The 14,437-nt window shown below is 57.4% G+C and overlaps 6 protein-coding genes across 6 annotated transcripts; 3 read left to right on the forward strand and 3 right to left on the reverse strand.

Annotated features, from left to right (window-relative positions):
• Positions 1-150: 150 nt before the first annotated feature.
• On the forward strand, positions 151-4,056 carry PHSY_001404 (phosphoethanolamine N-methyltransferase; the record flags this gene model as incomplete). The annotated part of the gene is made up of 1 exon (XM_012332036.1): positions 151-4,056. The coding sequence occupies one exon, from the start codon at positions 151-153 to the stop codon at positions 4,054-4,056; it is 3,906 nt and encodes a 1,301-aa protein (XP_012187426.1).
• Positions 4,057-4,273: 217 nt separating this feature from the next.
• PHSY_001405 (ankyrin repeat domain-containing protein) lies at positions 4,274-5,131 on the forward strand (the record flags this gene model as incomplete). Its single annotated transcript, XM_012332037.1, has 1 exon — positions 4,274-5,131. The coding sequence occupies one exon, from the start codon at positions 4,274-4,276 to the stop codon at positions 5,129-5,131; it is 858 nt and encodes a 285-aa protein (XP_012187427.1).
• A 659-nt stretch (positions 5,132-5,790) lies between these two features.
• PHSY_001406 (hypothetical protein) lies at positions 5,791-6,654 on the reverse strand (the record flags this gene model as incomplete). The annotated part of the gene is made up of 1 exon (XM_012332038.1): positions 5,791-6,654. The coding sequence occupies one exon, from the start codon at positions 6,652-6,654 to the stop codon at positions 5,791-5,793; it is 864 nt and encodes a 287-aa protein (XP_012187428.1).
• Positions 6,655-7,054: 400 nt separating this feature from the next.
• PHSY_001407 (hypothetical protein) lies at positions 7,055-9,136 on the reverse strand (the record flags this gene model as incomplete). Its single annotated transcript, XM_012332039.1, has 1 exon — positions 7,055-9,136. One exon carries the CDS (start codon positions 9,134-9,136, stop codon positions 7,055-7,057), a length of 2,082 nt encoding a protein of 693 aa, XP_012187429.1.
• A 570-nt stretch (positions 9,137-9,706) lies between these two features.
• On the forward strand, positions 9,707-11,674 carry PHSY_001408 (potential serine carboxypeptidase; the record flags this gene model as incomplete). Its single annotated transcript, XM_012332040.1, has 1 exon — positions 9,707-11,674. The coding sequence occupies one exon, from the start codon at positions 9,707-9,709 to the stop codon at positions 11,672-11,674; it is 1,968 nt and encodes a 655-aa protein (XP_012187430.1).
• Positions 11,675-11,749: 75 nt separating this feature from the next.
• Positions 11,750-13,114, reverse strand: PHSY_001409 (hydrolase, carbon-nitrogen; the record flags this gene model as incomplete). Its single annotated transcript, XM_012332041.1, has 1 exon — positions 11,750-13,114. One exon carries the CDS (start codon positions 13,112-13,114, stop codon positions 11,750-11,752), a length of 1,365 nt encoding a protein of 454 aa, XP_012187431.1.
• Between the last annotated feature and the right edge of the window lie 1,323 nt (positions 13,115-14,437).

Here is a 14,437-nt window from a genome sequence, read left to right on the forward strand (position 1 = left end):
ACTCGCAACCTAAATTCTTTGGCGGTACGTCGATCGCGTTCCTTCCTGTTTCTCCACATTTTTGTGCTTTCTTCTTTCGACCCTGCTTGCTCCTCACCATCATAGCCTTGCCCTCAAGAGTCGGTACTCTGCTGCTGCAAGGATCTCAAAATGCCGTCCACTTCGGCACTCAACCCCGCTCCCTCGCTCGCCGACCTCCAACGCGGCGGCGCACAACCACCCCCTCTACCACCCTCCACAACACCTCAACACCCAGCATTCGGTCAATCTCTCCGTCGTCGTCGTCGATCCTCCCACTCATCTCATGACTCGCACGACTCGCATGGATCGCACGAATCGCACTCTTCGCACTCATCCTATGCAGCTCGGCATCCGGACCGGGTTCCGCAGAAAGCCGCCTCGCCCAACAAGGCATTCCTCAGCGTGCTTGGGTTGCTCGGCTTGATACTGGCGTACACGCTCATCGGCGCGTGGCTGTTCATCAAGGGGTTCCTGCTGACGAGGCACGAGCTGGACGGGTGGAACGAGTGCGCGAAGCCAGCAGAGGCGGGATGGACGCTGCCGAGGCCTCCGGAGCGGCTCGATGATGAGGCGGTGTTGAGCTGGGCGGATACGGTGTTGGATGCGGAGAAGGGGGAGGGGGAATGCAGGATGGTGGCGGGGAAGAGGAAGGCGGTGGTGTTGGTGATCGATGCGCTGCGGTACGACTTTATCGCCCCGACGCCCATGGAAGGGGGAAGCGTTTGGGAGCCGAATCCGTACTATCACAACATTCTAACGCTCCCAGCAGAGTTGACTGCGAAACACGGCATCCCAGCGTTCGCCGACAGACCAGGCCCAACCTCGTTCCTGGCTCATTTCGCCGCAGATCCACCCACCACGACCCTGCAACGCCTCAAGGGGCTCACCACAGGCACGCTGCCGACGTTCGTCGAAGCAGGTGCCAACTTTGGCTCCGCCGGCACCGGTGTTGGTCAGGTCAACGAAGACAACTGGATCTCCCAATTCAGGCGATCCATTCTCAACTCTTCTTCTGTCAGCTCCAGCGCTGCCGGACTGGTGTTCGCAGGCGACGACACGTGGAGCACCGTCTTCCCGAACCTTTTCGACGCCGACAAGACGTGGAGCTACGACTCGTTCAACGTCGAAGACCTCGACACGGTGGATCGCGGTGTCGAGGCCAAGCTAATGCCTTTTCTCCAGCAGAATCATCCGGAGCGCGTGGCAGGGGTGCACGATTCGTGGCGTCTGCTCGTGGGGCACACGTTGGGGGTGGATCATGTTGGGCATCGATACGGTGCGGGACATCCGAAGATGAAGGTCAAGCTGGAGGAGATGCAGGATTTGCTGAGGAATGTTACAGAAGCGGTGGATGAGGAGACGTTGGTGGTGGTTATGGGCGATCACGGGATGGACGAGAGGGGGGACCACGGCGGGGATGCAGAGCTGGAAGTAGGAGCGGGCATCTGGATCTACTCCAAAGGCGGATTCGGTCACACCGGTCGCCGAAGGGATCTGCGACAAGACCCAGCAGAGTACGTGTCGACACCAGAGGTCGAATCCATCCTACCGAGTCGCATCCCATTCAGCTCCCTCCCCTCTCCCCCTTACCCGAGCACCGGCCACCGCACCATCCCGCAGATCGACCTCGTCCCCACCATCTCCGTCCTCCTCGGTCTACCCATCCCGTACAATAACCTCGGCAGCATCATCCCGGACCTCTTCGCCCACCCGGACACCCTGCTGAGAGCGTTGCGAATCACCTCGAGACAGATGCGCGAGTACCTGAGTGCGTACTCGCGGCGATCGCCGGATCTCGCCGCGTTCCAGCCGGAGTTCGATCGACGTTGGTTGGAAGCGGTCAGGGCGGATGCGGATCTGGCGCGGCTGCTGTATTCCAAAAGCGGCGCGGAAGAGGTAGAGGAGGCGTGGAGGGCGGCGGCGAGGGGATACCATGCGTTCAACAGGGTGAGCTTGGTGAGGGCGAGGGAGGTGTGGGCGCAGTTTGATGCGGTGCGGATCGTGGTAGGGTTGGTGGTGATGGTGTTGGGGTTGGGTGTGGCGTGGGTGGTGCGGTGTGGTGCGATGAGGGGGTTGGTGGGCGTGCTGCCTGCTGTTGCCGAAGAGGAAGAAGATGGAGAAGGGCAGCAGGACGAGGTGGTGAGGAGGAGTAGGACGACGGAAGAGCTTTATGCGGTGGTGTGGAGGTGCGTTGCTCGTTCGACGCTCGTCGGGGCGGGTGTGGGAGCGGCGGTGCATGGAACAACGTTCTTGCCTCTCCCGCTGGTTCTGACGTCGATCCTCAAACCGCTGACCCTCGTCGATACTGTTCTGACAGGCGCAAGCGTGGCCTCCTCCCTCTCGCTAGTCCTCCGACACCTTCCATCCACTCTCGCATATTCAGCCCAACGCCGCCTCCTCCGCCATCTCGGGTGGTTCATCGTCATCATCTCATTCTTGCCTGTCCCGCTGGCCCTCACGGGTATGATCAGATCGCCGACTCTCTCCGACGCCGTTCTGACATGCGCAAGCGTCGTCTTTTCTATCCCGCTACTCTTCCGAGCCCTTCCATCCACCCCGCAACGACCTGCGTCTCAAGCCAACGACAACGACAACGCCATCCCATCCACCACTCGCCTCCTCAACTCCCTCGGCTGGGTTGTTGTGCTCATCCACACCGCGCTGTTTGCCTCCAACTCGCTGCTGGTATTCGAAGACCGATTCGTGCTGCTCACGCTCGCCTCGCTCCTGCTCATCCGCGGTCTTCTACTCGTCGGATCCTCCCCCACCACTCGACTCAGACTCCGCCACATCTTCCTCACGCTTCTCTCGCTCATCCTCGTGCGTCTCGCCGCCATTCCCCGCGTCTGCAGGGAAGAACAAGCCCCGCACTGCACAAACACGTTCTTCGCCTCCTCCTCTTCCACTGGATCCGCTCTCAACTCGCCCTACATCATCGCTCTAGCGTACATCATCGCATACCTGCTGCCGGATGTTGTGGGTAGAGTGTTGGCGCAGAACAAGAGCTTTGTCGGGATCGCACCGGGATTCTTCCGGTGGGTGGTGAGGCCGACGCTGATGATCGGTGCGGGCCAGTGGGCGTTGGACTACGCGGTACCCTTGGACTCGGTGCAGGCTTCGGGTTGGGGTGGCACGTTGGAGTGGTTGAAGTACGGGATGGTCAAGGTGGACTTGGTGTGGATCGCGGTGGCGGTGGTGTTCTGGGTGTTTGCACCGCTGTGTTTGGAGATCCGCAGGGAAACCACTCAAGCCGGGGAGGGAGGTGAGGAGGGGAAGCAGCAGCAGAAGGTGACGATCTTGGGGTTCGCCAATAGCTTCGGTAGCAGCTTGACGTTGATGCTGGGAGTAGGGGTGAGTTTGATCTGGTTGACGACGCAGCCTAGTGGACAGGTGGGGTTGGGGTTGGGCGTGGTGGTGGGGATGGTGTGCGTCGAGATGGGGGATGCGGAGAGGGATGTGGTTGTGTTGTTCCGTCAGAAGAAGGCTGCGGACGAGACCGCGCAGACGACACCCTCTTCGCCGATCCACTTGAGCTCGACGGAGATCGTTGCGTACACGCTCCTCTCCCAGCTGCTCTTCTTCTCGACGGGTCACCAAGCCACCTTCGCCTCGATCCAATGGCGCACCGCGTTCCTCACCTCCCCCACCCTAACCTACCCGCTCTCCCCTCTCCTCGTCCTACTCAACTCCTTCGGCACCACCCTCCTCCTCCCTTCGCTCCTCACCGCCCTCTCCGTCCTCTGGAACACCGCACCGCTCCCGCGCGGAAGCAACCGACGCATGTCGACCCCACAGCAGCTGCTCTCCGCACTGGCGACACTGGCGCTGATCAACGGCATCGTGCTGGTGGGCACGGCAGGGTTGAGCGGCCTGGTGTTCAGGAGGCATCTGATGTTGTTCAAGGTGTGGACGCCGAGGGTGCTCGTGGCGGTGGTGAACGGGGTGGGTGGGCAGGTGGTGGCGGTGGCGGTGACGACGGCGGTCTGGCAGGTGGCGAATAAGGTGGGCAGCGTGTTTGGGAGCGAATTCGCATAAGTTGTTTCGAGGGCGGAAAGGGACATGGATTGCTCAATGGAAGGACGAGCAGTCGCTTCCCGTGACCACACTCTCTCACACTCTTTACCGTCACACACAATCCACACTGAGATCCCCCCTTTCGGGCGTTTGAAAAAAGGAATGACATTCTGCAGAAGTACTTCTGATATGAAAAGTGTACAAGCCCATGATTCGCGGCGCGCCCTCGGCTGTATCAATGCTGCTGAACCCTCGACTCCTCATACGCGTCCAAGACCTTTTGTGCGCTACCCCCGTTCTGACCCGCATACGTTGCGCTTTCGCTCGTCGCGCTCGTGGGTTGCATTTGATGGTCGCCCCAGCCCGCGTTACCTCCTGCGGTGGTGGAAGGGTAATCGTATCCGCCGGTGACGACGTTGTCCAGACGTTCGCTCCTCCAATTCAACCAAGCCAGTACGGTCACAGCTACTGCAATGGGGATAGCGATGAGGGCCATGTAAAACGCTGGTCCGGGCATGGACTTTGGGTTGTCAGCGACCCTGTTCATCTGACGCTGAACGTACACGAACAGGGCGATATCGATCGCAAACGCAATCAACGCCAACAAGGCCGCCACACCGTTCACCACCACCGCCGTTGCCCTGATGACCTGCTTCGGGATCGCCAGCCCAACCAATCCGATCAGTGCGGCGACAAACGCGACGACGTGAACTGCCAACCCGCGCGTCCAGGAGGATCCGATGGTGATGCTGTCCCTAGCAGCAGTGCTGGTGTTGTTCGGGTTGATGCCGAACGTAGCGCTGTAACCGTGCGAGTGTTTGAAGCAGGCAAAGTTCGAAGTGCCGTTGAGCGAGGAGCAGTAACCCCAAGTACCGAACTTCAGACCGCCAATCGGTCGTTCTCGATTGGTACCGTTGGTGAGATCGACAATTCCATCCAGTCGACTGGATCGGACGAAATCGAACGGCGTAGAATCGGACAGCGTCGTGGGCGTGGAAATGGTGACGAGCACGAGCAGGATCACCGAAATCGCCGAGAGCGTGAGTGCTGGGATGAGGTATTTCTTCGTCATGTCGAAAACGAGTGCGGATATTGATGATGATCGTGGTAGGGGTAGAGATAGAAACAAGCCGCACTCTCAAAGTCACACATTGCAGCCAAACCCCTTACTCTCTCCTCTCCCAGCCATCTCTGTCAAAGAACCTTTCTTACTGCTAGCCAAAGCGCTGCAGATCATTGCCCAAAAATCCACACTCTGTTGCTGCACGTCTACTTTGTGCAGTGTGTCGGAGAGCCAAAAATTTCAGCGAACAACAACAAACACGGGGCTTCACACCACGCACGGTTCGCAGCGGCTACACCAACGCCAAGCTTCTCGTGTGTTTTTGCTCTTGCACACGCGCAGCCGTTTATCAAGCGAGACAGGCGAGGATGGCTAAAAATAGGTCGTTTTCGGGCAAAAAGAACCTTTCTTTCGCATTTCTCGGTTGCATTTCACCACGGTTTCATGCGGGAAAAATCGGGGCCATCGGGGGTGACATCGATCCGTAGGACGATCATATGGCCGAGGCGGGAGTTGGTTGAGAGCATTGTTGTCGACACTCGAAGGCATCTGCTCCAAATGGGTCCAACACTGGCCATTCGGGTGTTCACATGGTATCGTGAGTTGAGAAAGCACACCCAAAATCCACAGACGTATCTCCTTTCGGCAACATCAAGCCCTTGAATTCTGGCACTACACCCTGCTCCTCTCCTTCAAATTCTAACCGCAGCATTCGCCCTGTTCACAGTAGCCACCTTATGCTGTTCCTCCTTCTTGACCACCGCACTGCTGCCACCCTCCACAACCGCCAGAAATTCCGCCGCCAACCTCCTCTCCAACTCCCGATCCGGTCTCTTCTTGCTCGCCTCGATGATCCACGTCAACGCTTTGCGCATGCTCTGTCTCGGCGTCAACGCCACAGGAACCTGCAGACTCTTTCCACCTTGCTTCTTGCTCTGCATCTTGACCAGCGGTGCGGCTTTCTGAATCGCCTCGTGGATCAACGGGAGCGGGTTCGAGTTGGTAGCCGAGGCGATGTGGTGGAGGGTGCGGGTGGCGAAGCGTTGAGCTTGGGCCTTCTTGCCGTCCTTCATGAGCAGGTTGGTGAGGAATTCCAACGTAGGATCCGATCGAGGTGGGAGCGTGGAGGGGGAGTAGATCGGACCGGAGGACGAGTCGTGGATGGCCGAGAGCGGTGTGGAAGGTGTCGTGATGCTCGTCGAAGACGTTCCTGCAGAGAGAGAAGTGTCGGTGTTGGAACCAGCGACGTCTCGGGCTAGGTTGTCGAGAACTCCCATGGCAGAGTTGATCGCATCCCGTTGCGTCTTTCCCCCCACACTCTGCGCAATTTCGACACCGAGGTTTTCCTCCTTGCTATGGACCGACGAAGAAGTCTGACCGACAGACCCGGGCCCTACTGCGGACCGAGGTCGATGATCGCGTGCCGGAGAGGCATTGTTCTTGTTATCCGCAATCCACACACCAGAAGAAGTGGAAAACGTCGAGCAGACCACCTTGGACGGTCCTGCCACCGCCCATCGTGACGCCGCTACCGTTCGAGTGAGCAAAGACGCCATCGTTATGCGGAAGAAAGCAGTGAGAATGCAGAGCGGCGCAAAGAAAGAGGTCGGGGGTCGATAGCGATCTCGGTTGAAGTGAGGGTGTCGAGCGATGTATGAGCTTGAAGTGATGACGATGTGTCAATGCGACGATGCTCAAGGGAAAGAAAGGGTCGAGAAGAACGGTGACGAGAAAAAAGTCACAATTCCCACCAAAAGGGTTGCTCGGGCACGTGATGCCAGCCAAAAAGGAAATCGGTTGAATCGGATATTTCGAATCGGGACCAATCGACGGCAAGGACTAACATTACAGCGATACACATACAACATCAGCAAAACAAGCAGAGGCACAAGGGGCAAAATCAACCTCAAGCGTACTTTAGGGAAAAAGCTATCGAGCATTCCCGTAAAGACAGCTTCAAAGCTTGCGGCGCTTGCTACCAGGTAGAATGGCAGTGCGTGGTCGCGTCTTTGGCTTCGTGTCGGAATTATGAGCTGGGTTATGGCTGGCATCTGGTACGGTGTTCGCCGCAGAAGAGCTGGGTAAAGATTCGTTGCGCTCTGCTGCTTCCGACTGCGTTGGCTCCTCGCTCTTCCTCGTGTTCCCATCTGGTGCGCCCTCCTTAGCATCGTCCTGAGCGCGACGACCCTGCTTACTGGAACGCAAAACCTTGATCCGATCGCGGACGCTCTTATCCGAAAGCTGCACCCCAAGCTTCCCCGATACATAGCTCGCAACATCCGCAAACGTCTGACCATCCTTCGCCCTCCAGCCATCATCAACGCATTCACGCACCAACGCGTCCATCTCGGCGGTCCACCTGACCTTCTTCTTGCCTTCAATCAGGTCTGCGATCTGTTCATCGGTAGCATCCGGACCAGCTTGAGCAACAATCTGCCTGAGGCGGCGTAGCCAGCGCTCGCGCGCCTGAGTCGAAGTGCGACCGGGAATGCGAGCCGATACAGCGGCCCAGTTGTCTTGTCCAACGTCACGAATCGCATGGATCAGGCCGAGATCTTCTTGACGCGACCACAAGCCGGTGGCAAGCGCTGGATCGATCGTGTTGCGAAAGCGTCGATAGAGCAGTTGCGCATCTCGTCCCACTTTGCCCAGCAACGAGGCTTCGCGAGGATTTCGTACATCGGTCGTTGATTTTGAGTCTGATCCGGGCACGAAGGAGGATATGGAGAGGTTGGTACCGGTGGAAGAGTGCAGCGCCATGAATCGCCAGGCGCCTCGAAAAAGCGAAAAGAGCTCCTTGACGTTGTCGTCCTCTGCCGGCGTCATGTCGGGCTGGTCGCGCTGTACTATGGCAGTGCAGTAAGCGACGAAACATGCATGCGCAGTGCGACCGGTGCCAAGCTCTTGAGCAACAGTTTGCCAGGGCACGGGAGCTGGCGTTGCGGTGCGTGCGTAAGCTGCCATTGAACCGGAAGCTTCCGTCGTTTCCGTCGAGCTTTGAGCGCCTTCTGTACGTGCTCGTGCGAGGTAAGCGGCCAGGAAAGGTGTGGCGATCCGGATGAGATCGTCAACCTCGTGCTGCTCCCAGGCAGCGGTGTTGATGCTGGGTCGAAGCACACCGTACCAGCGGGTCTTGACTTCCTCCATGGTGCGTGTAGGTATTCGAGCAGCAATAGCGTGCCAATCGAGTCCTTTGTTTGCGCTTGATACCAGACTCGAAGAGGTTGAAGCAAGTGCTGCGTTGCTGTCTTCAGCGTCTATCTGCTCGGCGAAGTGAAGCGCCGAAACCTCGTCCAGCTTTGCAGCCTCGGCCAGCGGATCACCCGTGAAGCTAGGGTCCATACTCAAAGCAATGGTGTGCGCTTTGAGAGCGACGGCCTTGACAGCTGAACGCAGTTGAGCGTCTTCGAAATCGAGCCACAGCCTCGAGCCTAGCGCATTGTCGTACTCGGCGCGTTCGATCGACTGTAAGCGTAGCAACGGGATCTGCTGGATCATGGACGCTCGGAAGGGACACATAGCAGCCGCATCCTGTGCTTTTTTGCAGGTTCGAATGACCTCGAGGGACTGGTCCTCGGCATCGACGACGTCGGCTATGTCGAGCGAGTGGAGGATAGCTTTGAGTTCGTCGCGCGTCTTCGATAGAAAGTGTAGCGAGCTCTGGAGCGAGCGCTCGTGCTTGACATTACGTTTGCGTGCTGTAGATAGGTACTTGTTGTGCTGTAAAAGGGTAGCGAGCTCGCGTCGGTCTGCGTTGATGGATGCTAGCGTTGCGTCGAGCTGTGCGTACGAGAGTGGGCGAGCGCTTTCAGCTACGGACGGCGATGATGGAGGTGGTGAAGATGACCCATGGGCGGCGACATCATCCGAGCCATTCGAATCTGACTCGAGATTCGAATAGTCATCCTCGGCGCTGATGATTGAGCCAGCGTCGCCAGCAAGTAGACTTGACGAGGATGTACTGGCCTCGGCTTGCTGTATCAGTTGACGAAGAACTACGTGTGGGTCCGGCGATGGCTCGGTCCTCTGACCGTCCATGTTGGCAGCGACGGATGAGCGCGGCAGCTCATCTCCAGTAGAGACGCTTGCGTGAGGTTGTCCGGCCGTCTGGCAGCGGTGATCGTTGATGGTGTGACGGAAGAAAGAGTTGCTGTTGCGTCCGTGACAACTCGAAATGGACCCTGAAATCTGAGCTGCAGCTTCTTCCGGTTTGGCTCTAACACTTCAAGATCGGAATTGCCGTTCCGCTGCGCGTGGCGGGTGCAGCTGAGAACGCTAAGACGCACAGACGTGTGAGAGTGTGACTTGTGCGAAGATGTGCACGAGAGTCGGCTGCAAGGAGTCAACAAAGTGAAATGCAACTCTGTTTGTCCTCCCTACTGTCCCTCGATCTGCTGCTGGCACACTTGCTCGCTCTCGTTCATCTCGCCTTGCTTCTTCTCATCATCATCACGACCATCGACCCCACCGCGCATCCCGTCAGGTACTAGGTGTTTGCGCGACCTCTCCCGACCAACGGTCTTGTACAATCAAGAGGTGTAAAGCAGCTCCTGTACATCTCCTCGGTGTACACGCACCACTGCTTGCATACATCCCCAGCTCGATACGATGCCGCTTCTAGACCCGCGCGAGGTTCTGCGGCGGCGTGGCGTACCCATTCCCGCTGCTGCCTCCTTCCACGTCCCAGGCCTTCCCGATCTACATGCCGAGTCTTCCTCGTCGACTTCTCTGGCACATCCTCTCCAGATGTCAGCAGGCTACCTGCCAGCTCGACCAATAGCAGCTGACGGACAGCCTAGCGACAATGCCCATCTCTTCTTTCTACTCCTTCGAGCACGTCATGTTCCAGCCAAGCGCAAACTCATCATCTGGTTCAACGGAGGTCCCGGCTGCTCCTCCTTCGACGGTGCCATGATGGAAGTAGGCGCCTGGAGGATGGACGGCAAAGGCGGCCTGGTCTGGGTCCAGGACGGCGCAAGCTGGAACGAGTACGCCGACATCCTCTTCCTCGATCAGCCAGTAGGCACCGGCTTCAGCTACGTCAACACAAACTCCTACACCAAATCTCTGCCTCAAGCAGCCGACGAAGTCGTCCACTTCCTCGAGCAGTTTATCCAAGTATACCCCGAGTACTCACGCGATGTCGAGCTCAAGTATGGAACTCAGGGCAGCGGCGTCGATGTCTTCTTGGCTGGAGAAAGCTTTGCAGGCCAGTACATTCCGTATACCGCCAAAGCCATTCTTAAGGCAGCCAACCCGCCGGTCTCGCTCAAAGGCATTGCTATCGGAAACGGCTTCATCGATCCAAAGAGTCAATATGGATCCGAGCTTGAGACCATGGTGCAGAAGAACATTTGGACCACAGCATCCGACGACTATAAGCGCGTCGCCAAACTCGTCAAACTCTGCCACGACGAACTCGACAAGGGCAACTACCGAGAGACCGCCAAGTGCGACATGATCATGCAAACCATCGTCGCCAGCACCACCGCCAAACAGCCCGGCGCATCCGACTACACCTGCATCAATATCTATGACGTGCGTCTCAGCGACAAGTCGCCTGCGTGCGGTATGAATTGGCCTACCACCCTCTCGGCCATGTATGACTACCTTCGACGTCAAGACGTACGTAAAGCGCTGCACGTCGACGAGCACCACAAACCCGAGGCATGGATCGAATGCAACAGCAATGTGGGCTCGGCAATGCGATCCGACGTCACATCCCCGCCGTCGGTCCAGCTGCTACCTGAACTTCTCGAGAGCGGAGTCAAAGTGTTGCTGTTCGCCGGTGAAGAAGACCTCATCTGCAACGCCATCGGTGTGCAGCGTGCGGCCGACAATCTCGAATGGGGAGGAAGCAAAGGTTTCAACGACAAGCAGCCAGCCAAGGACTGGTACGTCAACGGCACTCACGCCGGCACATGGCGCACCGCCCGCAACTTGACCTACGTCGGCATCAAGGGTGCCAGTCACATGGTCGGTGTCGATAAGCCCATCGAAAGTCACGATATGATGGTTCGCTTCATGGGCGTCGACTTTATGAAGGTGGCCGGCCCCAACGCCCTCATCCCGTCGCGGGTGGGCGACGAGCCAGATCGAGTCCTCATCGTCGGTGGCGGCGGAGGCGTCGCCGAGATCGGCAAGGACGGATCTCGCGTCATCCCTGGATCAGGCAAGACAGAGGAACAGGTGGCAGAAGAGGCCAGGTGGAGGGCCTACTACGACGCTGGCTCGTTTGCGCTCATGGTTCTGCTGATTGCGGTAGGCGTAGGAACATGGTTGTTGCTGCGTGCAAGAAAGCGACGTCGATCCGATAGGAACAGGATCGGCAGAGGAGGCGCACTGCGACTCGCGACGCCGACCGAATTCGGCTCTTCCAACGAAAACGCCGGCAACGGCGACAGCGGAGACAACCACGAGCTCGAGCGTCTCGTAGGCGGCAAGCACACCGACGACGACGATGACGATGTCGAGGAGCAGATCTTCAACGTCGGAGACGAAGATCTGAGTGACAGCAATGGCGAGACCACTCCGTCTGGTGTCGACAAAGATCGTCGAAACGGTCCACAGCGTTAGCAACAAGCCACAGCCTTTTCAGCACAATACAATCGTTTTGCGGATGCATGCTTCAATTTTACTTTGGATACGAGATCACCTTTGTGCATGATCGTACCGCATGCGGTACATCTCCCTGGCGTCGATGAGCAGATTGAGATCCACCGACTGCAACAGCATGACCTGCCGTTCATCGGGCACCTCGGCGACGACGTTCAAGAACGGAGCGCAGATCCTACTTCTTCCCAGCCCTACCAGCGGGACCTCCAGATCCTCATCGCTGACACCCTCATCGTGCTGACGCTCCAACGCATTCCTCACCTCTTCGATCCTTCCCGCATCCAACTTTGGACCGGATACATTGCACATGACCAGCACAGCCTCCAGCTCGACCGCTCTCGCCAAACACAGCGTATCCAACATCTGCGCTTCACCGACACCGTTCCACAACAAGGCCTTTGCACCGCCGTCGGAAGCGTACCAGCACGTGGGGGCGAAGATGACGTCGGGACCGGGTGCCTGACCGGTTCTATCCAGGTCCGAAACCTGATCCGCCGCGTACGGTGGAGAGATCATCTGGTAGAACCGCGAGTACCAGGCGAGGTCCCAGCAGATGGCCATGGCTGCACGCAGACGCGTGCCTCGTTTTGTCTCGATGACGAACGTGGATGAAGGACCGGCATGCTGCTCGGGATGGGTTTGGTGTTGCGAATGAAGAAGAGTTTTACGTTCGGGGTGCCAGAGGTTCTGCTTTGTGTAGCGGTGCAACACTTGACCTCGACGAGAGATGTAGTAGGATGTGTTGAAGAGTTGGTCCTCGTGATCCTGCTCCTCGTCTGCTTCAGTCGAAACTTTGTGTTTCTTCTTGGGTCGGTGAGGGATTTTATCGTGCTGATCGACAGCATCTGTTGTTGGCTGCTCGAGTTGGGAGACAGGATGATCAGCCAGGATCTGTGCATGTGGTTGCGTGCCCAACTCTACCACCGTTCCAGCGACGATATCAATGTCGTACTTTTGCGCAACCTGAATGATGATTTCGATCCACGCTTTTTCGCCTCCTTCCGCTTCGCTCGCGCTGGGCCCTTGTTTGTCCATTTCGCTGCTTCCTTCCTGCTGAGCACGAACAGCTTGTTGACGTTGTGCTTCCCTCACGCGTCTCCAAAGATCATGCGTAGCACCGCTCAAAAAGTACTCTGGGAATACAACGACGTCCGCTCCCTTCTCCGCTGCTGCTGAAGCCCACAACTCCAGCTTTTCCAAACCAGCTTTCGTCTCGTCATCTGCATCAGCGTGCAAACCGGATTCGTCCGGAAGCACTTGAGCTATAGCAATATGGATGAGCGCATCCTTCGTCTCGCCCGAAGGTTGCGACGCAAACGGACGCGGAGTGAGAAGCGATCCTGCGTGTGGATGTGTAGAAGAGAAGTTGCCGAGGAACGAAATGTCGCTGCTGGAAGACATTTTGTCGAAACCGGATAGATGCGAGCTGGTGGTGATGGCAGAAGAAGGAGAAGCGGAGAATTGGTCCGACCGCACGCAAACCGGCGGCTAAATTGTCGGCTGATCCTTTTCGTATGCACAGTCAGCTTTTTTGTGATTCCGATAGCCGGAACAGGGCTGCAACGGCGCGTTACGCGTGGTCAGACAGACCTGCATACGAAGTTCGATTCGCTCTAGCGTTTCATGATCGTAAGACCAGCCCGAACGCCTTTCGCACGCACAGTTTCACAAAAGTAATGCATCCCGGACTCCTAACCGACGTGTGCAAGGCGATTCCTTGATGTGTTCTGAAAGCGCCAGCAGTCTTGACGGGTGGTGTGAGGTAGGATACAGAATCTGAACAGCGAGCGAGGTTTTGAAACGTCCAACTCATCAGTCCATTTAATCGCTTAAGTCTCACAGACCGCCGGTCGCTTACAAGACCACAGAAGACGGCTCTTGCCTCCATCTCTGTCCCACTCCCGGCAGGACCGACGTTGGTAGATCGAAGGTCATGTGGCTCTTCAATGACGATTTTGCTGTTTTGAATGCTTCTTTTTTTGGATCCCGCTCTCGCTCTCAAGCCTCCACAAAACGCAATCCAGGGTCGGCAAGAAGGGTGCCGATGGGATTCAAAGAAAAGCGGAAAACAGAGTGTGACCGTGCGTTGGCTGGCTCTGGCTGTAAAAAGGGGACAGAAAATCCAAAAAATCGAGGCTTGCCAGTCAGTCAAAGAGCGTTGAGAGACTTTCAGATGCGATCCCGGTTCGCTTACGCTTCTCAAGTCAGTCGAGCACGTTTCACCGATCGGAGAGTGAGGAACAAGGTGGACCCTCGTCAAGCCTCTTGATGCTCTGACCTCATCTTCATTCGACCCTGTCGAGCCAGCCTCTCCTTCGTACATTCTCCTCTGGATTCACCGTCTCATCCCCAACGCAACGGATCCTTGGGACGTCGACTTCAGCAACAGCTCACACCAACAAATTCGGGCCCTTTCCAACGCACCTCGACTGCCAAACAACAATTCATTCTCGGGCTCGACTGAGCTGCATTCGGTCCTTGGACCTGTTGACATCGCAGGCCTTGCGTGTTCCTTCCTTCGCTTGTGGGCGACGCTCTCGCCAGCCAGGGCCATCAACGATCAGCATCGGAAACGCGCCACGTTGCGGATGCCGAGCTAATTGCGCTCTGAAGCATCGCTCTATCCAGCGACAATCTTCACTGACACGCCAGGGGCAGACACCAATCCTCGAGAACTAGGCCAACTCCTACGCCCCCCTCTCACACGCCGTTCACCAACACTCC

The sequence above is a fragment of the Pseudozyma hubeiensis genome (assembly GCF_000403515.1).
Source record: "Pseudozyma hubeiensis SY62 DNA, scaffold: PHS15, whole genome shotgun sequence".
Lineage (NCBI taxonomy): Eukaryota > Fungi > Basidiomycota > Ustilaginomycetes > Ustilaginales > Ustilaginaceae > Pseudozyma > Pseudozyma hubeiensis.